Source organism: Agelaius phoeniceus, chromosome 1 (assembly GCF_051311805.1).
Source record: "Agelaius phoeniceus isolate bAgePho1 chromosome 1, bAgePho1.hap1, whole genome shotgun sequence".
In the NCBI taxonomy this organism is placed as follows: Eukaryota; Metazoa; Chordata; class Aves; order Passeriformes; family Icteridae; genus Agelaius; species Agelaius phoeniceus.
In genome coordinates, this window is record NC_135265.1 from 138,648,234 (window position 1) to 138,671,223 (window position 22,990).

At 40.7% G+C, this 22,990-nt stretch overlaps 1 protein-coding gene and 1 long non-coding RNA gene across 2 annotated transcripts in view; both read left to right on the plus strand.

Moving 5' to 3' along the window:
* The first annotated feature begins 10,087 nt into the window (after positions 1-10,087).
* The window catches only part of EIF3H (eukaryotic translation initiation factor 3 subunit H), an 87,514-nt gene continuing 74,611 nt past the window's right edge, over positions 10,088-22,990 (plus strand). Inside the window, exon 1 of the mRNA XM_054654564.2 lies at positions 10,088-10,245. Coding sequence (XP_054510539.1) covers positions 10,126-10,245 — 120 coding nt within the window. The 5' untranslated portion in view covers positions 10,088-10,125. The remainder of the gene's footprint in view (positions 10,246-22,990) is intronic.
* LOC143695524 (uncharacterized) lies at positions 10,287-12,221 on the plus strand. The gene is made up of 3 exons (XR_013184803.1): positions 10,287-10,590; positions 11,158-11,296; positions 11,479-12,221. It is a non-coding gene; the product is annotated as an uncharacterized LOC143695524 (long non-coding RNA).

Consider the following 22,990-nt stretch of genomic DNA (forward strand, 5'->3'; position numbering starts at 1 on the left):
GCACTTACAAACCACTTGCATCTTCAGTAGGCTGCCTACCAGCAGTGCCACTGTGGAAGTGAGCCTGAGAAGGAACATGGAGGTTGTTTTAACATTACCTTTATTAATGTGACTTGCTTTGTCCAAAGACAGGAAACAGAATTGGAAATGGGGAACTTAGTTTTCTGAAATACAAGTCCTTGTTTGCTGCCAGACACAGTACAGGTTTCTGGGTACAGGTCTGATCTGACACAATAGTTCCTGTGTCTTTATCAATAATATTAATACTTTGAAGGTAAATAGACATTATTTATGAAAAAACATGTCACTGAAGGAGGAGACCTTTCTCTGTATCCAAAGTGGGAGGAGATGTTCATGCTGAACTTCCCAAGCCTGTGCAGAGGTGAAAACCAGGCATCACAGAAAGCTGGGCTTCACCAGGCACACTGCACACAAAATCTGCTCCAGCAGAAAATTAGCCCTCTGCAGAGCAGACTATCTCTTGGCATAAATGAGTTCAGCTCTGGTTTTGAGTGCTAGGTAATGCAGTAGTAGAATTAAATAACAAAATTGCTGTGACATGGATTACTTGAAGTGAAAGCTGTTCTTTATCAAAAGAGCTTTGATGTAGGCCTAGTAACAAGGATTTCCCCTAATAGCTGGCACTTGTTAAATGCTGTAGCTTGTTGAGAAAATAGCTTCTGATTCTCCCTAAGTTGTCCTGTGTCAGACCTTTTTAATCTGAATGTGTTGCTTTGGGCAAATGTGCTGAGTGGTTATCTGCAGTAAGTCTTAGCACCATGCTTAAATATGAGAAATAAACTGATTTAGAAAAAAAAAAGAAAAGGATAAGGTTTTCAATTTCAACATTTAAAAATAAACAAAACTGTAATAAACACAGCCCCATAAATCATTGTTGGAGGGTATCTGAAAATACTTTCCTAGGTGTATTTTTTATTAATTTTTCTGAGGTATGTATACGCCATAAAGAAGATTCAGATTCATTACTGCTAAATTGTATCTGTCAGAATGTATATTATTCATTGCTGGCCCCACCTTTCATTACCTTGAGGCTGGTATTGAGCTTTTGAATTTTAGTCTTTATCATGTGCATTCTTCTTTTACAGTGCCTGTTTTTCTGATATTTCATGGGAATGCAGTATATGGATTTATAATAACCATGGCTGTGACAAGTTCTGTTTTTCCTGCATGGGTTAGTATGATTTCAGCAGATGAGAATTTTGTGTATGACAAAGCTTTCTGCTTTTCTGGCTCTACCATTACCATAGCTAGAAAATTATTTCTGGTTTAAATACCATAACAACCCATCACTGTATGTCCCACATAACTATCTTTTAAATTGTGTATCATAGGAAGCACACATTTAATGTAGAGATCAGCATATTTAGTTTCACAAGGGTAAGAAATAAAATACAGAGAATATCAGTGCAGGTTTTAAGTGACTGCTTATATTAGCATGTATTTTGAGAATGCTCTGGAGACCAAAGATTTTGCAGGCAACTTTACCTTTCTTACTAGAGCTGAAAGAAATTACAGAAATGAAAATAACCAGTGGGATTCTTGACAGTTTCTCAAATGTTAAACCAGCTTTGCTGTCTTTTTTGACCTTGAGCTAAATTCACATGAAAGATCAGAACAGAATCAGATCTTATCCAATATAACAAAACTTTCTAAATAGATACACATCTCTGATGCACATCATTTAGTTTATGCAGCATTTTTGGTTGATGCAGCTCTTTATGATGTTAAACAACTGCTTTCATACTCCTGTAAGGACACACAAGGACACTGTTTTGGAGCAGCCTTCCCTCCCTGCACTGTTCCTCAAGCTCTGCACCAGTTAGCTGCTATTCTGCACCACGTGTGACATCCTGCAGTACTGCTCCCTCTGTACTCACTTGAAGAAGCCCTTGAAGGATGTCAAAGTGCCATAATGTAGGAAAATAGAAGGCTTAATGGAGTATCCAGGACTGGAATTGCAACTTCAGTTTGTGAATTGTGAAAAACACAGGAGACAGGAAGATACCCTGCCAAACCCTCACTATTCTACACCTGATATGAAAGGTGGGTAGAGGGGAATAACAGAGTGATGCTTTACACATCATCTCCTATTGTGCCTTCATTTTGAGCAGAACATCCCTCTCCCCTTTTTTTACTATTTCTCATACAAAGTAAATATAAGTCCATTTTAGATCTCTTAAACACCTACATGGTCTTACCTTGGAGATGACAGGAAGCTCAGAAGACATAAAACATTTTTGATTTTTGGTATGCTCACTTCCATTTCCTCAGTTCTTGTTCTCCTTAGAGAAGGTTGTTATATTCATCATGGTAGGGCTTGTGTGTCATCAAGAATTAGAAGGGTCAATTACTTGATTGATTAATTAACTGATTATGAAGAGAAGGCTGAACAAATTTACATCAAAAGAGAAATTATGTGAGAAGAATTCTCCAACAAGAAATTAACTTATGGCCAAAATTCTGATTTATGCCAGAGAACTCACTTCAGTAGCCTGAGATACCATATGTATCTTTTCACCTTTTCATTGATTTCAGGGAGAAATCAGTTTACTGGGAACAGAGAAGTAGAATTTTTACAGTGTGGTAATAAATCATACATGCTCCCTACACTTACATAATTTTCTAACTTGATACTCTAGAAAAGAGTTTAGCTCTGCTTAGAAACATACAGCAACTATGTGAAATACCTTGTCTTTGTTTTACAGGCTAAAATGAGCACTTAAAATGTCTGAGTTTGTTTTATCAAATGCATTTTCAATTAGGCAATTTTATTGTTAATTCCTTTGTCTTTTTTTTTGTTCCTGTTAGCTGTATGCTAATGGGTTTGAGATGCAGTAGTAAATGATCCATTAATAATAAAAAATAGCTATAAACACTTGAAACATAAAAGTTAGTAAGAATAGAAGATAACTAAAAACACTTATGGGAAAGCATCTATTGAAAAAAGCAGAGAAAAAAGGTTGAGTGGTGGAAAATCCCCAGACTTTCCCAAGGAAAGAGCTTATATTTTTTAATATTTCCTTCACATGCAGAAATACCTTATTATGCTACTGCCTTTTTTTTTTTTAATATAATGCTTATACTTCTAGTCCAGTAAATACTAAAAGGTTGCCTGTGTAACAGCATGGCTGAAACCTTCCATGGCCTCTGAAACCTCCATTCTTACAGAAAAGAAATTGAATTTTCCAAGTTTATATTCTAGTCCCGTAGTTCCTTATTGCATTTGATGTTTGTCCCTGGGGGTTTCTATGCTCTTGCAGCTCCCACTTTTACAATTTTTCTCTCTCTCCTATACCTTATTACTTTCCATTTCCTACCTCAAATTTAAAAAAAACCCAAACAACAACAATAAAACCAATTCCTTCACTTTGATTGTCTTGAAGAAAATTAGAAAAAAAATGTGGAATAGATCCGAGCATTGGTATCATTAACTTCTAAAATCTCAACTAGCCTCTTGAGAAATAATAGTAATTAAAAATCCATCTGCACAAAATGCCCATGCATTTATGTAGCCTGATCTTAAATTTTCCCATTGAGCTCCTCTGTGGAAAGTAGTAAACATTAGATGAATACCTGACACTTCAGAGGGTGATTATTTATCAGTGAAACAGAATGCTGTAGATGCTGTAGAAGTAAGTATGCAAAGGTCCTGACTTCAGTGAGTTGCAGCTGGTGATCAGTGATATCTGAACAAATTGGGAATGGAGTGCTGCCTCATTTATCAGGGAGAACCTACCTTAACATGGGTTGGCATGCCTGGGGATATTTTATTTCTTTGAGTCTTAAATTGCTGTGGTCAGCAGGACACAAATAGCTGAAACTCCTGAATTTCACAAGGCTTACACACAAAGCTGCTTCCTGAGACTGGGGCTGGAATTTGGAATTGCCCTGCACGTGGCAGACAGTGCTGCTGACCATAACTGCAGTTACAGGTTCTGTACTGTTAGAGAGGCGTGCACCTGGCTAAACTTCATCTGCTGGTGAGACATGAGGGTCACTGAGGGTTCCCTCTTTTTTTGGGGGGGAAACAAAAGTAAGAAAAGAATGAGCATTTAAGAGATCCTGTCTGTTCCATGGCTTTGGAAGTGTTACAGATCTTCTTGCCATCTTTCTGTTCTCCCCCCATGCTGGGGGATGAGAGCTGAGTTTGGCTGCTGGCCAGGGTTAACCCACCACAGATATCTTCACACATACACAGAGGGACCTCTTGTCATTAGGGTTTTCACTCTCCCAAAGGGATGTGAGCGTAGCATGTAAAGGAGAGGCTCCTATGAAAAGGTAAATAAGAAAGGGATTTCAAAAGGAGCAGAGGCCATGCCAAGCATAGAATTATTGTAAAATAGCTTTATACTTGAAGGATTAAGCAGCCTTAAAATCACTACACTCCTCCCAAATACAAGCCTTACTTTATATGGGAAAGTGTTGGATTCCTACTTCATTTGTGAGCAGTGCACTGGCCTGCTGAGGCAGTGTAGGAGCTCATTCCCTTTGTGGCACACTGAAAAAGGTCACCAGTGTACTCATACAGAGATGTGCCACAAACCTGTGTTTCCCCATGTTTGAAAGCTTGAGCCTGAATACATCACCTCTCTCAGAATACCAAGATTTTCTGAACTTGAAACTTCTGTAAACTGCAAGACATTACAAGGTGATTTTAAGTTTGTGTTAGTTTTGCCACCTAGTTTTGGAGATTATTTTACTGGAAGCAATTATTTATTTTTTTTAACATAATTAATGTTGTTTTAGGCAACTCTAGTTATTTGTTCAAGTTCGTATTTGGGTGTTGTTATGTCTCAGTGCAAGTACAGACTGCTATGTGAATCCTAAGTGATTCTTCCCTATTCCTCTACACTTTGTGATAATGAAATTAAGGTATTCATTATGCCTAGACATATTTGGAATTGCTGAGAGGGCAGGGAAGAAAAACTCAGAATTCAGACATGACCTATTTACCAAGTGGTAACAAGTCATTGCAGGCTAGCCCATCTCTGGTGCATGGTCTTAGCCTGCAGCATACACAAATGAAACTCAAGTTGGTTTAGCCCTTAAGGTACAGTCAGTCTGACGATTTGGAAGGGATTATATCTTTGAACCCTAATCAGATAATTTCTGTTTAGCAACTCTAGTTCTGCTCATAGCCCTGATATGGTGCAGAGGCGCTTTGGGGGATATGACACATCTCAGTTTCACCAAGGTTTTAACTTAAACAGGACTGGGGAATTAAAGGGTTTTTGGTTGGTTCCAGCTGTCTTTTGATTTAAGAGAACGATTTAAAAATGATTAATGGAGACTGTGCACTACTTGAATTTTCTAAAGTATTTTGTGATGAAAGTCTTCTGTTTTGTGGTTTTCCTGAGTAGCTTGGGCAATGTTTCTAAATTCTTCACACTGACATCTTTTTTGTGGCCTCCTTTTCAAGAATTCATAATTTTCAACGGTGAAATTTTTTATGGCCTCTTGCCCCCAGTGATTTGGTGAGTTTTGTAAGGTAGAAAGTTGATATTTGTTTTTCATTTTTCATGTTAATAATAATTAACAAAATTGACTCAATTATTCTGGCAGTGCATTAAGTAGTGAGCCCTATGCCAGTCCCTTGAATAGGGATATTTTGGGTGCCCACAGCAATATCTCTGAACATGGTGATGTTCTGTGCTGTAGCTACTTGTTGGGGTTTTTTGGTGGGTATTTTGGGTTTGTAGTTTTTTGGGTTTTTGTTTTTGTTGTTGGTTGGTTGTTTTTTTGTTTTGATTTGTTTGATTTTGTGTGTGTGTTGTTTGTTTTTTTTTGTTTGTTTTGTTTTTAATTAGATTGATTTTCTGTTCAGAAATTTCGTAGGCCAGGATAATACATCACATTTGTATTATCCCAGGAGTTTTCATTCTTTTTCAGATTCCTAAGAATTTGCCAGTGTTAAAGCACTGTGCATTTCAGAAAGTATGTTCTCCTATTTAAATACCCATCAACAACATCTTTGAAGTATTCCACACATCTCCAGCAGTCCATGGATGGGAGTTGAAAATCCCTGTATTACCGCAGTACTGCTTCCTGCTCTTTGTTTTCTTAATTAAAACTATTTGACCAGATTTAGTTTAACAAGGGCAAATGCTGGATTCTGCACCCAGGACAGGGCAACCCTGGCTGTGCACAGACAGGAGAATGAGAGGCTGGAGAGCAGAGTCATGGAAGGAGACCTGGAGGTTGATGTCAAGTTGAACATGAGCCAGCAGTGCCCTGGCAGCCAGGAGGGCCAACCCTGTCCTGGGGGCATCAGGCCCAGCATCACCAGCTGGGCAAGGCAGGGGATTGTCCTGCTCTGCTCTGCACTGGAGCATCCTCACCTTGAGTGCTGGGGACAGTTTTGGTCACCACAATATAAAAAAGATATTAAACCATTAAAGAGCATCCAAAGGAGGACAACCAAGGTGCAGGGCCTTGAGGAGATGCTGTACGAGGAGCAGCTGAGGTCACTTGGTCTGTTCAGCCTGGAGGAGACTGAGGAGAGACATCACAGACTTTACAGCTTCCTCAGTGGGGGAAGTGGAGGGGCAGGTATAGATCTCTTCACCCTCATGACCAGTGACAGCACATGAAGAAACAGCATGAAGCTGAGTCAGGGGAGGCTTAGGCTGGATATCAGGAAAAGGTTCTTCACCCAGAGGGTGTTTGGGCACTGGAACAGGCCCCCAGGGAAGTGGTCATGGCGTGAAACCTGACAGAGCTCAAGAGGCATTGGAACAACACTCTCAGGCACATGGTGTGAGTCTTGGGGATGTCCTGTGCAGCCAGAGCTGCACTCGATCCTGAGGGGTCCCTTCCAACTCAGCATATTCAATGATCCTATGACTCTATTATATTGTGAGTTAAAACTGGATATTCATGTTAATATAATAGCTAAGTGAAATAATAGTATTGAATTAAACAACTTCATTCTCTAGAAAAACGTCAAAAGGCAATTCCAGTGGGAGTGCAGCCTTCAGTCATGGAAACCCAAGGGCAGGACTCAATGTTCAACACCTACATGATGACTGAGCTTGCTGGCCACAGCATACTTCCCTAAAGCTCAGGGTTGTTATTGCATCAGCCTCCCTACAAACTGCTTGTAGAAAAACCCCCTAATCCCACTGCACATGCACTTCAGTCTCTTTGGGGGACAGGGCCTATTTACCTCAGTGATGGTGCCATTGTGAACTTCCCCTTCAATCTCCATTTAAGAATTATTTTCCCAAAGGAAAATGTGAAGTGGGATTCATCATACCCTGCTTCAGACATCTATCACAAGGTGTCCTTAGCAGAGCTGGGTGTCCGGATTTCTTGCTAGGGTCAATGCAGTTCTAGCCAGTGATATCAGTGGTGTTTAGGATACATTTTGCCTTCCTGGGATGATTATTATACTGGATTCTTTGCTTGAATTTGTTCCAGCAGCAATGCAAGCAACTGATAGGGACTATTCTAAGTGATGTTAAAATTGTTTTATAGGAACAGGCAAATGTTTGGTCTGTGGATACAGGCAAATACACATACATTTTAATACTGGTGTTGATAAATATGTTCCTCACCCTTAATTAGAAATGACTGTTAACTACATTGTTGAAAAGATAAATTTTTATGAAGTCACATATTTGCAAAGTGTCTGAACAGATTTGGGGGGTTTGGTAGGGCTGCCTTTCACAGCGCGCTGCATTTTTCAGAAGGAATTTGAAGAGTAGAGTTTGAAATTAAATTAGGAAAAAAGTACATAAAAAAAACCCCTACCTCAGACAAAATAGAGCAGCAAAACCAACTGTTTTAATGTAACACAAACTCATTCCTAAGAATTGCATGAGAAGTTGATAGTTCAGTTTGCACCGATGCCTCGTCACTCCACAGCAGTTTGCTTTTTGTAAAGGTAATACACAAAGCTTTCAAAACTCTTAGAAGTACATCTCCCTCAACACTTCAGGATTATTAGGTGTAAATCCCCCCCAAGACCAGAGTCTCCTCAGCCATGCTGGGGAGCCCTCACTGCAGCCCAGGGCTGGGAATTCGGGTCCCTGTGGCAGCAGAGCTGCCCGAGGTGGCCATGGAAATGCACAGATGGAGCTTCCTGGGCTGCCAGAAATGGTTTGCCAGGGGCCAGCTGGCAGCTGGACCAGGGCAGTGACCCTTCCCCTCCCCTCAGCACTGGTGAGGCCACACCTCAAGCCCTGCACTCAGTTCTGGGCCCCTCACTACAAGAAGGACATTTAGGGGCTGGAGTGAGTCCAGAGATGGGCAGTGGAGCTGGGGAAGGCTCTGGAACACAGGGCTGATGAACAGCAGCTGAGAGAGCTGGGGGTGTTTGGCCTGGGGAAAAAGAGGCTCAAGGGGGACCTTATTGCTCTCTACATCTCCCTGAAAGCGTTGCCCACACAGGTTCTTTCAGCCAGTGTGCAAGAGGCCAATCCACACAGAACTGAGGTATTCTATTTATTTACAGTTCTGTGCAGAAAGAGGTGCAAATCCACAAAGACAGCACAATGACTACCAAAACTTTTCACTATTTGTACATTTTAGCAAAGGCACTAATATTCATTCATTAGAAATTACTTAGTTCTCTTATTAATTAGTAGTCTGTCTTCTATTGGTTAATGATTCTCTTGCTTCCCATGTTAATTAGTCTGCATGCTAAGTCCTTGTTGTCCTTTGAGTGGGTAGCTTTCTTGAGTCATGATTTTCCACTGCTGAATTACTTTTTATCCCATGGGAGCTGATACAGCACAGTTGCTGAGTTGTCCTTATTAGTTTCTTCCTTATCTTGGGGGTTCTGCCAAATATCCTTGTGGCCCATAAATTCCACATTGTTTGTATCCACTGCCAGTGGCACATCCTTCTTCCCAAGATCTTTGTTAACTTTCCCCTAGGTCTGAGATCATTGAAGAATATCCAGCATTAAACCTTAACAAGGCAACAAGTATTTTTTCTTTCTAATGCCTGGACATCACTTAGACCTTGTTAGCTGCTATCTAATTCACAAATTAAATCTCCTTTTTTGTTGATTAGGCTTGAAGGCATACAAAGAACAAATGTCAAAGAATATCCCTTCTTAAAAATTTTTTTTGCATATTCCACATTTTGAAACCAAAGATGGTTGTAGCCAGATGGAGGGCTATTGAAACAGGTCGACCCCCGTGGCAGGGAGAAATGATGAGGAGGACTCCATCTTATCAGAAGGCTAATAATTATTATACTATATTATTCTATATTATATTACACTATATTACCTTACATCTAAACTGAATCTGCCAAGCACTCCACTCTGCACCCCAACTGCACAGAATCTGGTGACTGTCAGCAGACAGTCCCAACACACACACACCATCACACACACACACACTTGGCCCTGATAGGCCAAGGAAACAAAACACCATCACTTTGGGTAAACAGTCTCCATAGTGCATTCTACTTTGGCACAACACAGGCACAGCAAATGAGGTAAGAATTGTTATGATCATTCTCTGAGGTTCAGAGAATGTGAATCTCAGAAATATTCTTGGGAAGATTGCCTTGCTTTTCTCTGTGAGGAGAAATGTGGCTACAGAGGTTGGCCTCATTTCCCAGGTAAATAGCGACAGGATGGATGACAGGAACAGAGGACATGGCCTCAAGCGGGAGGTTTAGGTTGGGCATCAAGAAGAATTTCTTCCCAGAAAGGGCGATTAACCACTGGAATGGGCTGCCCAGGGAGTGGAGTCGGCATCGATGGAAGTGCCCAAAGACGCCTGGATGTGGCACTCAGTGCCATGGTGTAGGGGACAAGCTGGTGTTTGCTCATAGGGTGGACTTGATGATCCTGGCGGCTTTTTCCAAGGTAAATGATTCTGTGGAGAGGAAAGCCGGCAGGGAGGGCTGTCTCGGCTGTCGCATGCCGGATGAGCTGGCACAAGGTCTCAGGCCCAGTTTCTGCGGGCACACCGGGGCCGGGCCGAGCCGAGCCGGGCCCGCAGCCCGGAGCCGGCACCGCCGCCATGCCGGACCCCGCGCTCGCCGCTCCGCGTTCCCGCCCGGGGCCGTTTGGCCGCGCAGCGCCCCGGCCGCGCCGCCGCTTCCGGTGTGGCGCGTTTCCTTTTCCGGCCGTGCGGGGCAGCCATGGCGTCGCGCAAGGAAGGCTCGGGTGCCGCCGGTGGCGGCTTCGGCGCCTCCAAGGGCAAAGGCAAAGCCGCTGCCGCGGGAGACTCGGCCGTCAAGCAAGTGCAGATCGACGGGCTGGTGAGTAGAGGGCCCGGGACCTCTGCGGGCGGGGGGCGGTCGGGGTGGCCGCGTGGAGCCGCCGGCGGGGCCTGTGCGTGGGGCGGTGCCGCGGCGGAGCCTCGTGTCCTGCGGGGAGCGGCGCTTCTCGAGGGGCAGGAACGGCTTCTTACCCCTGCCCGGCTTCCCGATGCTTGTCCCTGGTGTGTCAACAAACGGGCCAGAGCGGAGTGATTTGTCTATAAATGTCCCATTCCCCCGTTCAGTTCTGCCGCCCCTGTGTCCGGAGTTGCTATGTGCAGCTTTCATACCTCACACTCGTACCAGATACCCGGAAAATGCCGCAGGTGTAAGCTGAGAAGCACGGTGGGTTTTCCCTCACCTTTTGTGCCTTTTGCCTTATCTGTCAGAGCTGCCAGGACCTCCTGCCTTTGCTTAGTGAGAAATAAATTAAACTAAAGGGGTGAAGTGGTTTAGCAGAGAACAGAGCCTTCCTAATACAAACAATCCGTGCAGGCCAAAAGTGGAAGAGCATCTGCTAAAGTTGGTTCTTGGCTTTGCTGCTGGTTCTTTTTGTGTTGGTTTAGGCCTTAGAGAGTTGGGAATACTGTTAGTGACAGAATGAGAAAAAGTTACTTCTTAAGTATAGGAACATTGTTTTTTTGCTTCATCATCTTTGCCAAGTGTCAATAGAACACTGTACAGCTGGAGTGTGAAGGAGAGAGTTGGCACCCTGGTTATGAGAAAGAAGATCATAGTTTTGAGATAAGCTTTGATGCCTGCTTGGCACTTCTAGTGGTAGATCTCAGCTCTTATCCTGGAGGTATACAGTGTAGTAAATACTTGGGAAGATGAAGAATAATTTATTTGTGTGTGGTAGGTCTTGTGAAAGAGGAAATCTGAATCACATTTTTTCTGCCCTGTTTTGTCTAGCTATCTGTGTGCCTGTGGCTTTGGTGCATTTTCAAGGAGTGGTGAAAACTGACCAGTTGTGAAATGTTCCAAAAAAGCCAGCAGTGGATAGCAGGCTGCTCCTGCTGCAGGCTGGTGCTATACACTTTGACAACAACTGGTAAATTTGATTTCTTTTGCTCATGGTTGTTCTCTAGCAAGCATGTAATCTGCTTTGTGAGCTGCTGTCGATTCAGATCAGCTGTGACCTGATGCTCTGCTTCTGACAGTTCAGCAAATGCTTATGATTTTGTTTTGTTTCATGGGTTTTTTTCCTTCTCCCTGTATTTTCTTCTGGTACAGCACAGAGTGCCTCTCACATGGAGTCAGTACAGAGGGAGGTGATTTATTGAAAACTATGAAAGCTTTCAACTTTCCACCTCCTGAAGATGTCTCCTAGACAAAGAAAGTGTTCTCAGGACATTGGCACTGGTTCACAAACTTCTGTGACATCTGTGATGGAGAGAAATGTTGGCATAAATTTGCTTGCTATGCAAACAATGTGAATTCTGTTATAATGTCTTACTGAAATGCCTGTGAAGTGTTCCTGATACCTCACCGGTTTAAATGTCTTGTCTGCTCTCACAAAGTAACAGCACTTCATCGGTCATCTTGGTGATGGCCAGGGTGATTACACACCAAGAGTTCTGAATTCAGGTGGGCATCAGGGGAGTTGGTGATCTCTTTCTCTTCAGTGGTCACCCATCTCCTGGCAGTGTCACAATTAACCCTTCAAGTGGGGCTGCTTTGAAAGCAGAGGCATGTTTAGGTGGGCTGCTTTGGAGTCTGTGAGTGCTAAATAGAAGATGCATGAGTAGTCTCTGTATGTGAGAATGTGAAAGTATGTTTAGAAAGCTTGGTGTTTCAGAGGAGTAATAAAGTAAAAAAAAAAACCCTAGTATTTGTAATGAAAAGAAGAAGTTCTGAATGTCAGGATGTTACCTTACTGTGTAATGGTGCAGCAATGTCTGCTTCTTGGGCCTCTTTTAAAAATCTGGTTTTAATCTGTTCAATTTCTTAATAAATAAACTTAGATTGAAAGTGGATTCCAGTATAGGTGGTCTGGTTTTTCTAAGAAATTAGAAAATGGAGGGTAAAAAATTAGCCTCCAGAAGCACATTATAAAATGTGCTTTTTCCTTCAGGTGAGATGTAAGAATTCATGTATTTGTTTTTGACCATCCTGACAAAAAGATCAGATTAAGTGCCATGTATGATATCCTGTTGTCTTTGCTTCCTGTTGTAGAAATTTAAATGGATATTCCATCATGTTTTCTCCAGTCAAGGAGCCCAGAGAGAGCTTTTGTTTACAGCAGTGCACAGGCTTGGGAAAGAGTGACTGGTGGAAAAGAGCCTGGGAGTGCTGGTTGACAGCAACCAGACGTGACCACTGTGTGCCCAGGTGTCCAGAAGGACCAATGGCATCCTGGCCTGGGGCAGGAGTAGTGTGGCAGCAGGAGCAGGGGAATGATTGTGCCCCTGGACACAGCACTGGTGAGGCTGCACCTCAAATCCCATGTTCAGTTTTGGGCTCTCTGCTACAAGGAGGTCATTGAGGGCCTGGAGCACAACTCAGACGAGGAGCACCCTAGGGAGCTGGGGCTGTTCAGCCTGGAGAAAAGGAGGCCCAGGGGAGACCTTGTCACTCCCTACAGCTCCCTTAAAGGAGGCTGGAGCCAGGTGGGGTTGGTCTCTTCTCCAAGGTAACCAGTGATAGAACAAGAGGAAATGGCCTCAGGTTGGTACAGGAGAGGTTTAAATTGGATATTAGGAAAAATTTCTTTACTGCAAGGGTGGTTAAATATTGTAACAGGCAGCCCAGAGTGGTGGAATCATCATTCCTCAAAAGTGTTTGAAAATACATGTAGATGTGGCACTTAAATATGTGGTTTCATGGTTGATGGTGAGACTTGATGATCTTAAGAGATCTTTTCCAGCCTAAACAGTTCTCTGATTCTATAATTATTGCAAGCTGTCAGAAATAATTATACAGAATTTGCTTACCATAATTTGCTTACACTTTTTTTTTTTTTTTTTTTTTTTTGCAAGAGGTGTTGACGGACTCTGGTTTGTTCTATTCTGGAAATTCTCCAATAGGAACCAAATATTTGGTAATTCAGCTGATAAAATTAATCAGATTTGGTTCACTGATATTATAGTAACTTAGTAACTTCTTTCAGTAAGAAATTTCATCTTTAAGCTGATGTATTTTAGGACATAAGAAATAATTATTCCTTTGAATGATATTTAGGTTAACAGAAGATTCTAGATTTCCATCAAGTCTTGGAGACTTCTCTAAAATGCTTACCTAGTGAAACTTCTAACCCTACTACACTGTCTACAATTGCACCTATGGAGGACTTCCTTGGCATATTTATGCATTTCTGATGATTTTAGTAGTGATAGCAGGCAACATAGAAAACTGTGAAGGCAGAAGTGAACTGGTGTGTCATTCAAAGGCATAGTAAGATCTGGTAGGGTAAGTAAGTAGCATTTCTACATGATGAGCATCAAAGTCTGTGTCATTCAGAAATTGAACTAATATCCAAAACCAGGTACTCCATGTGATGGATTGTGGGTTGTGCCAACCACTAATATGTGGGTGATGGATATATGGAAATTTTCTTCTGGAAAATAGCAGTTGTGGGATGGGAGGTGGGGAACTCTTAGCAAGCAAGTGTGCTGCTAGGCCAGATAAGTGTTATTAATCACATTTGCCTTCAGAGTAGTTCCAAGGGACTGTGTTTTTACTGGGAAGGTGTTTCATTCTCTGCAAATCTTCTGTATGAGGTTATTCTAGGAAAGAAGGTTAAATTACCTGAATTAATCTAATTAAATTCTTAAGAACCAAAATTAATTTTTCCTTTTAAATCTTACCCTTGCATTTATTTACACATTCAAAAAATTACACACCCAGAAATGGTTCTGAAGAACAGTGTTAGCTGACTGAAAAAGGTTTGCTTATACATGGCTCTTGCAAAATAATATAACTAGATCCTTAGCTCATGCTAAAGCATTAATATGTGCATTGCTTTTATCATTTCACTAATGGGAATGATGGTTCCTTGTTTACTCAACCACTGCATGTGATTTCTTTTTACACATATGTCCCTTGCACACAATTTTTACATATTGCAGGAAGTAGCAAAAGTTACGTAGGCTTTTCAAAAGGCCTGTAGGTTTCTATTCTTATATCTTCCTAACTGCTGATGCACAAAACCCTTAATACTAATAACAAATTGCCACTCCACCTTAAGATATCTTTGTAAGTTTGTTTGGATAAATACAAACATACATTGGCCAAAACAAAAATATGTCAAGAGGATAGTTAGAAGTTGTAGGCCTTGTCTGCATGTGTGCATCACCATCATCAGTGGGGCTATAGTGCCACATTCTCTTGTGTCAGATATGAGTGATGTAATCAAAGATTGTTACTTCAAGCTTCATTACATCATCCCTGATTTGGTGATGCTGTGGTGTGCCTAGTGCTTTGTATTCTTATCTATGGTAAGTATATATAGAGGATTTATTTACTTATTTACAATAACACAGATAAGAATATATGAGTCTACATGTTTAAAAAACCTCTCACATAATTTTTGAATTCTTTTTCAGTAGCTGCTCTGTTCATAATTGTGATATTTAAGTTGCTTGTGTGTCACAAACACATTTTATGAAAAATTCTTTCCCTAGAATTTTTTCTTCTGAGAAGCTGAGAGGCGTCAGGAACAAAATGTAAACAATGGTTATCTGTTGCTGTGGAATGCAACAGGTGGATCTGTGATTGGTCTCGTGGATGTTTCTAATTAATGGCCAATCACAGTCAGCTGGCTTGGACTGTCTGAGACACAAGCTTTTGTTATCATTCTTTCTTTTCTATTCTTCGCTAGCCTTCTGATGAAATCCTTTCTTCTATTCTTTTAGTATAGTTTTAGTATAATATATATCATAAATAAATCAAGCCTTCTGAAACATGGAGTCAGATTCTCATCTCTTCCCTCATCCTTGGACCCCTGTGAACACCGTCACACTTGTGCCTTTTTTTTTAATTGCCATCCATTTTTGCCATAAAGGGGTTGGATACATTGGACTGTATCCTCAGGTTTTTGTAGGGAGGAGCCCTTCAGGATGATATGTTTGACCACAGTAAATGAAATAAGGTTACCATGATTACTGAAAATCAATTTCTAAGACTTGTAAATGTTTGTGTAAGGACTTTTTAAAATGACAACTTTTGACACTATGGAAAGAAAAGAATCCATTTCCATAGTAAATTTTGTAATTTTGTCGTACTGGTGAAGCCTGTGTTGAACTGGCTGAAATCTCTGACATTTCTTGAATTGTGAATATTGTGCTTTCCCTAGCATTTCTTGTGTTTCTTGGTTTTTCCTTCTTTACCCTTTCTGAAGACTTTGCAAGAATGCACAGTGGTGGGTTCTGCATGCTGTCATTTGTAATGTTTCTGACATTGCAGAGCTGTAGGGGAGTATTTTAGGCTATAACATCCTCCAGGCTGTATTGTATTTTGTGTTTCTTCCAAAGGAGTTAAAATGGAATTTTAATTTGAAGTTTAATCTTGTTGACATTTCCTTGACCTGTTTCCCTAAAGAGTTAGATGACATTATGCTGGCTCTGAGAGTTGGTATGTGGATTGAATACTGGCTTGATGTATTCATGGATACCTTGAACCATGGAGAAGACAGAAGAGCTTTGTTTTATATTCTATTAATCTTCATGTATTAACAATGAGTTGCATGAATCTAACCCAGAAGGGAACCTCTGACATATAATCTGTGCTTAAATTCAGAAGAGAAAGCAGTAATGTGCGCTGGTAAGTTGAAAGGGCAAGAGCCTCCTTGGAATATAACAATTTTCAGGCTTAGTGAAATTTCTTGAACTGCAGTGGGTGAAGTACCCATATCATGATGTTCTGAGAATGCAAATTTCAGTGTGTTTTGTCAGTGGATAGGAATGGATATGTGCTAGCAGAGCACAAACTTTAAATGATAAGTAAGAGTGCAGTGGTGCACTCAGCATCTCCTAAGTGTCATGGTAAGTGTACCCTAGTGAGGCATTTAGATCTGGAACATCTGGTATCGCTTCATGCCATGAAACTTGTGTGCTGACAAAAGGAGTTACTCTGAATGTGGAGGTGGCTTAAATGTGTTGAGCAGTGTTACACTTCAAGACTTCAAGGGGAAAATCTTAGTTCAAAACAGGCCTTTCTTTTGCTGCATGCAGGGAGGAATAATATGTTGCCCTCTACACTGCTGTCACTAGCAGTTAAAATTCTGTTTTTAGGCCTTCTTATGTGCATATCAAACTGGTCTCTGACATGGTAATTGTGAATTCATAGCTCCTGTGAAAACAGGAGATCGTGCTCTTGTGGTTCCTGTTTGTGTTGATACTGGAGGACAAGAGTATTTCCACCAGATATCTTTCAAATAAATTCCTACCTTTTAGTGATTGAAATGTTACATCTAAAATGCAGCAGGTAATAATCATGACCTTTTGTGCTGGTTGGTGTTAGCTTTGACTCTGTGTGTTGGGAGGTGACCAGTGATGGTTTTGTTGCTGAATGCAATCAGTGCATTATGTCTGCTTGCACACTGAACATTGTTAAATGTTCTCCTTTGGTTTTCAGTTTACTGTAAAAAGATGAGAGCTTTGCAGCTGACATTCAATGTGGTGTGGGTGAGAGAAATGTACACAGAACTGCAGGCCCCAGGGAGAGACCCAGCAGGTACAGATACTGAAAGGCCCTTGGTGGTGTGTATGAAATGAACACCTCCCAGACCCTATTCAGTCTTAGGACTTTTCCTTCCACCTTTTAAATAGATCTTACAGACTATATGAAAGGCCTTGTAGGAAGAGGAGCAAACTTTTTTTTTGGTCCCTTAATCTTTGAAAAAGGATTGTGTATCTTCAACTTTTTGTTGCTATAGTATTTTATCATTAATCTTCCTTTGCCAGAGATATTTTTTGGATATGGTTCCTTTTGGATGTTGTTTTTCCTTATTTACACACAAGCTCAAAATACCTTCTCAGTGATGGTATAGTTTTGAGCATACTTTTCTTTCATATTATTTTTAATCTTCCAGCAGTATTAAGATTGCAGAGATGTGATACTGGTTTTACCAACAGTGTCTAACAGTTAAATTATGTTACCACATAATAAAATCATATCAGCTTAATGGAAAGTAAATCAATTGTTAATGTACCAAATGGGAAAAACTTAGACTCATATAATAAATATTCTTGTTAGTATTTTGTATGATTATTCAATAATCTAAAACCAAGACAATAGAGCTTAACTTTGATAATGTCTTTTTTAATGTGCATACACAAAGTTACTTCAGCTAAGTCTGGGAATATTTTTGAATGACTTGTGTATGGATATTTATTTCAGATAAGCATTCTATTAATTTCTTTTGGCTTTATCAAATTTTAGAGTTAATAGACAGGCTTATTTACTCACTGGAGTTTAAAGATATGCCTGAATTTTGCTTCATGCATACAATAACAAGCTAATTCTCTTTTGTAAATATTTGGGGTTTTTTCTGGAAAGAGAGTGTGTGGATGTTGCTTTGAGCATGTAAGTCTTGTTGGTCTTTGCCTTTGCCTTTGTTCTGCTCACATGTTGTATCCTGCTTTGCAGTGTGTTTGCTGCACATCCTCCCTGTTCCTTGGAGCCCATATCTGTGCAAGAAGCAGTGTTCATACCCCTTCCTGTTTAGCAAGTTCTTTGGTGTTTAGGAATGTGGAGGTGTGAATCACTTATCATTATTTGGGGTTTTTTTTGTGCATACCTGAGGAAAATATGGAGTCTGACAAAATGCTTCTTCAGTGTAGGGCTGAGTTTTGAGCACTTAGGTCTTGGAGTTTTTTCCTATTACATTATTATAAATGCAAAGAAAAAAACCAGCTGTTTTAAAGCTTTTTAAACTTTAGATGAGACGTAGGATATTTACTGCAGCTGTCATCACTCCTTGGAAGCAATTTGAAAGCCATACTGCCTTCTCCATTGGCACTCTTAGTGATAAAATTTAGAATGGTTGTTTTTAATCTCTTTGTCACAGTAGCTGTTATTAGAAATGGAACTCTGCTGGAAGTGATTTTCATGTGGCAGTCTTCAGATGATGATACAAAGGCAAATCTCTGTTCGAAAGATGGGAAAGCTGAAGCAATAACTGATGTTCATGGTTTGGGCTTTTTTTTTCCCCTCAATTTTATACTTTTAAGTCAGCAGGAAAACTGAGACTCCACGCAGGCTTGGTTCTCTGGATTGCACTAGCTGTTACTAGGGGGATCTGTCTCTGTTGCAGCCCCTTAGCACATAACCAAGTGTTTGCCAGGAAGGCTGAGTGTTTCAATGTGGAAAAAATCGTTGTGCAAAAAGTTATAAATTATTAAAACGATATGGAAGTCATTCCAGTAGGGATTTTACTGGTTACTTGGAAGCATCTGTTGAATGCATATGGAAGTCATGCTTTAAAGACACACCCTTAAATAGCATATTCCAATTTCATTGTGCAGGGTATGTTTTTTGGAAAAGATCAGTAGTCTCAGATGAACTCCCTCATCCCCATCTAGGTCTGCCTTTGCTAATTTTTGAAGGTCAAATAGGTAAGAGTAACTGTCTTGCAGCTTTTCTTCAACTTCAAAATGGTAGCAGTCTGGCACAATCTGATTAAAGAATAGGCTGTTAAATAAAGTTGCTACTGCTGCCTTTGGCTGTCATCTTTAAATTTTTTTGTAGGAAGCTGCTAGAAGTTGATACTGAAGAAAACCTTATACTTGCAATACACTCCTTGTGCACCATGAATGTGAACACTGGTGATTCACTAATACACAGAACATTTTATTGACTGTGTGTTGAAGGATAAATGCAAAGTTCTGGTGTTTCGAGCAGAAAATGTTGAAACTGTGCCTGTCTGTACCACTTGTATATAATTTCCATATGTTGTGCTCTGAAGGAGTATATTCCTTAGCTTTCATTCTTGAAATGATGGCTAGATATTGAATTCATTAAGAATAATAAAGATGAATTATATTGGCAATTTTGCAAAAACTGCCTGAAATACTAAATGTTTTCAAGTGTTTTGTTTGGTGAGATTTGGGAAATAGAAGAAATAATATACTAAGTAGTCCTGGGGAAATGCTCCATCCCTCTTGCAACCAGCAGAATTTTGGATGCTATCTGATCCCATCCCTATCTCTGCCTCCTGTCAGTGTGCTAATAACGTCTAATGCCCTGCCTTGCACCATGAGGTCCTAGGCTGTCCTATGGAAGTGTTTCTATAAGGAAGTGATTCTGCAGTGCCTGTGGCCTTGATGGTTTCCATGGGAATGTGCATGAATCCATGGACTGTGAAATGTGTTATGAAACTTTGCATTGCAGAGAACTGTGTTTTACCAGCGTATGAGCACAGCAATGGGGAGTTTCAATGCACATGTAATGCTGCATTTTTACTTTAATATTAAAGTAAAATATTAAAGTGTGCTAATGGCTTGTGATTAGCCCTGGAGATGGTTATTAGACTGAACTACTGTAAAACTCAAATGTCGCGGGACAAAAATGAAGAAGAGATTGATTTATTTGGTAACACACACCTTGATTAACATTCAGTATTTTTCTGTTTTAATAACCTTTGCTTTTCTCCACTATTTAAGTAGTTTTTCCTTTGATGTGCTGTAGTTTGTGTTTAACTGGTTCCTTTTGCAAGAACAAGCAGCTCACTTGGACATGAGTAAATAAATGACTTAAACAGATATTTCATGGTACCTACTAGACATTAGCTGATGAATATAAATTCCTGGCAGAGTCAAGGAAAACCACAGCCTATGAAAACTCAACACGCCTCTAGCCAGAACCCAGTAATCTTCCCTTCTAATGTTGAACTTGTGCAGAAACAGGCTTGGTGTCTGTACTATTCCAGTTCTTCAGTCTGAACTCCACCTACCTGTGGAGTCTTGTCTCAGTTTTTCTATTCCATTTTATATTTTGGATATTAACTTGTCTTAGTTCTAGGTACTGACAAATGTTTCATGTTCTGTGTCTGGTTTCACATTAAATCAGTGATTTTTGTAATTTGAACTAAGTTTTTTTGTAGATTACGATTTTTAAAAAAATCTTTTATGACTTTGAAAGTGTCCCATTAATAGAATGAGGGAGCAGCCAACCCGTGTTTGCAGCAGCTAACCCGTGTTTGCAGCAGCTAAGCTTGCTTCCAGTGAGTGAATAGCCTGTGTGTCAATCACTTGGCAGTGTCTGTAGGAACCTGGGCTTGCACTGTGGGAACAACCACCCTGACTGGAAGTGGGGTGCTGTTGGCAGGTGCAGCCGTGTCGCTGTAGGGACGCCCCTTTCTTGTTAGAATGCTTTTCCCTCCTGCTAGTAGGGAAATCCTAAACTCTCGAGTCACAGCAGTTTGGAAGTAATTCTTCTGAAAAAGAGAAATAGAACAACTGAAAGAACAGTTACTTTAGAAGTGTTTTCTCTGGGGTGTTTCAGTGGTGGTTGAAGCTTTGCTTGCAGTTTGTGTTGAGCATGCTGCTGAGCTACACATAACCTATGCAAGAGTGTTCAGTGAAGCGGTGCAGCTGGAGAAAGATTGTCCTTGTCGGATGTCCCGGCTGGCTATCCAGCACCGCTAGCAGTACGGGGGCACTGTCCCCATCTCCGTGGTTCGGGACAGCACCTGAGGCAAACCCTGTGCTATGACAGCAGCGCTGCCTTGTGGTAGGACGTGGCTTGGCCTGTGGCTACAGTCAGCAGAAATAAGAGAGCGCTCTCCAGCTGTGGTGAACCCAGGTTTACCGGGTCCCAGAACCGACCGCCAAAGAGGAAGAGGGGAAAGTTGCAACAGCTTATAAGGAGGGAGGGAAACAAGGGCGGAGTCAGTCCTTGGACAAATAGGGTTTCAGAGGGGAGTGGGATACGAAAGATTGACTTAGGGAGAACACCAATGGGGATAACTTGAGGGTGGGGCCCCGGCCCCTGAGCCAATCACTCGACGCTCTAGCTGGAAGTTTCTAGAGAGTTCTAGAGAGAAGGGTGGGAGCGCCAGGTGATGGACAGGGCACCAGGGAGGGATTTGAGAAAGGGTGCATTAATCTCCAAGGCAACTGGGGAGGAGTTGGGATAACTGGCAGCATAAAGGAGGGAAAGGAGAACCAGGGCAGACCATTACATGATGGGGGGGGACAGAACAGTCCAAGTTATACAGACACAACACTACACTTCAGAAAGTGAAATATTAACAGAATGCCTATTTTTTCTAGACTAAGCTTCAGGATAAGCAAGGTACAGCTTTTTCAGCCATGCTCCAAACAGTGCACATAAGCAGTCAATGTTCAGGAAGAATGATAAAATGTCTCTTGGCCAGTCGCTGACTAAAAACTGTGCTTTGAGTCAGCCACTTACTGAAATAAAGTGACAAGGGATGTTATATCTGGTTTATTGCTGGATATAGATATTATCACCTTTGTTGTCCTGTTGGAAAGAAACCCTAACCAAATGCTGAAGGAAAGTGAGATGGCTATAAGCAAGAGGTAGTCTGGAAAACCATCTAGTTTCCTATGATTACAGGGGGAAATGGTTCCTAAACCAAGCAGAAGTTACAGAAAAGACTTGTTACATCAATAATCTGTTATGATTTGGGTAGTTTTCTTTAGCCTCATGTAGATATTGTGGAGCAGAAAGGTTACTGATATTCCCTCTTGCAGTTAAATCATTTGAAGTCTTGAGGTTTACAAACTAAACAAGTATTATGGTACTAAGTGATGTCATAAGACACCCAGGGAACAAAAAGCTTTGGATGCTTCTCATGTACTTCCTAATACTCAAAAATATTATTGTAGTACAGAAGCATGTAGCATCATCCCCCCATAGTTCAAGATGGATAATTTTCTGTTCAATTTAACATGGATTTCCAGAATGGTTTGGTGCTGAGCACCTACATGAGACAAAGTTGACAGATTCCTTTAATTTACAATTTCAGTGTAAAAAATACATGTAGCATTCTCTGCTTGAGGCCCACCTGAGATCAGTGCACATTGTTCATTGCTGGTGAATTTAGGCTCAGCTCCAAGAAACCTCTGCTCATGTCAAAAGGATATTTTACTATTTGCACCCAATTGAGATGGTATGAAATTGCATGCATCGTTTTGTTATGCTCCTATATAATTACTGTTTTTAAGCCCCAAATTTTTGTCAAGTTCAGAAATAAGATTTTAACATCTGATCTTGAATTAGGTGTTGAGTGACATAAAATGTAAGCTTATTATTCCAAGAACTGTATTTACAAAGACTTCATAAATGTTGCTGTTTTGACTCTAGCAAGTCAAGATAAAGGTAAATTATTGTGGGGTGTTTGAGGTCTTCTGTCCAAAGGATGACTGCTACACTTACTAGATAGAACAGTGAGGGCTAAGGCTTGTTATTTCTGAAGTTGCTGTTCAGAACTACATTCTTCTGAAGTTACCTTGCTTTTAAGTCTACTCAGTCTTGGCCTTAGGTTTTTCAGCAGAATGCTTAGATTAAGTAGCTTTTGATAACTTCTCAGGGAATTAATTTTTTTTTTTGGACACTAAACATAGTTAGAACTGAAGATATCTGCCAAAATAATTGCTTTAAGATGTTGAAGGTCTTAATAGAAAATTATTTTTAAATTTTTTTTCTTTTACTTCTTCTGAGATAAAGTTGGCCTAAGAGCTTAAAGAACTTTAGAATAAAAGTTAAGTATGAAGAACAAAAGAAAAAATGTCTAGACATCCATCATGTCAGGAATGGTCAAAAATGCAGTCCTGCTCAA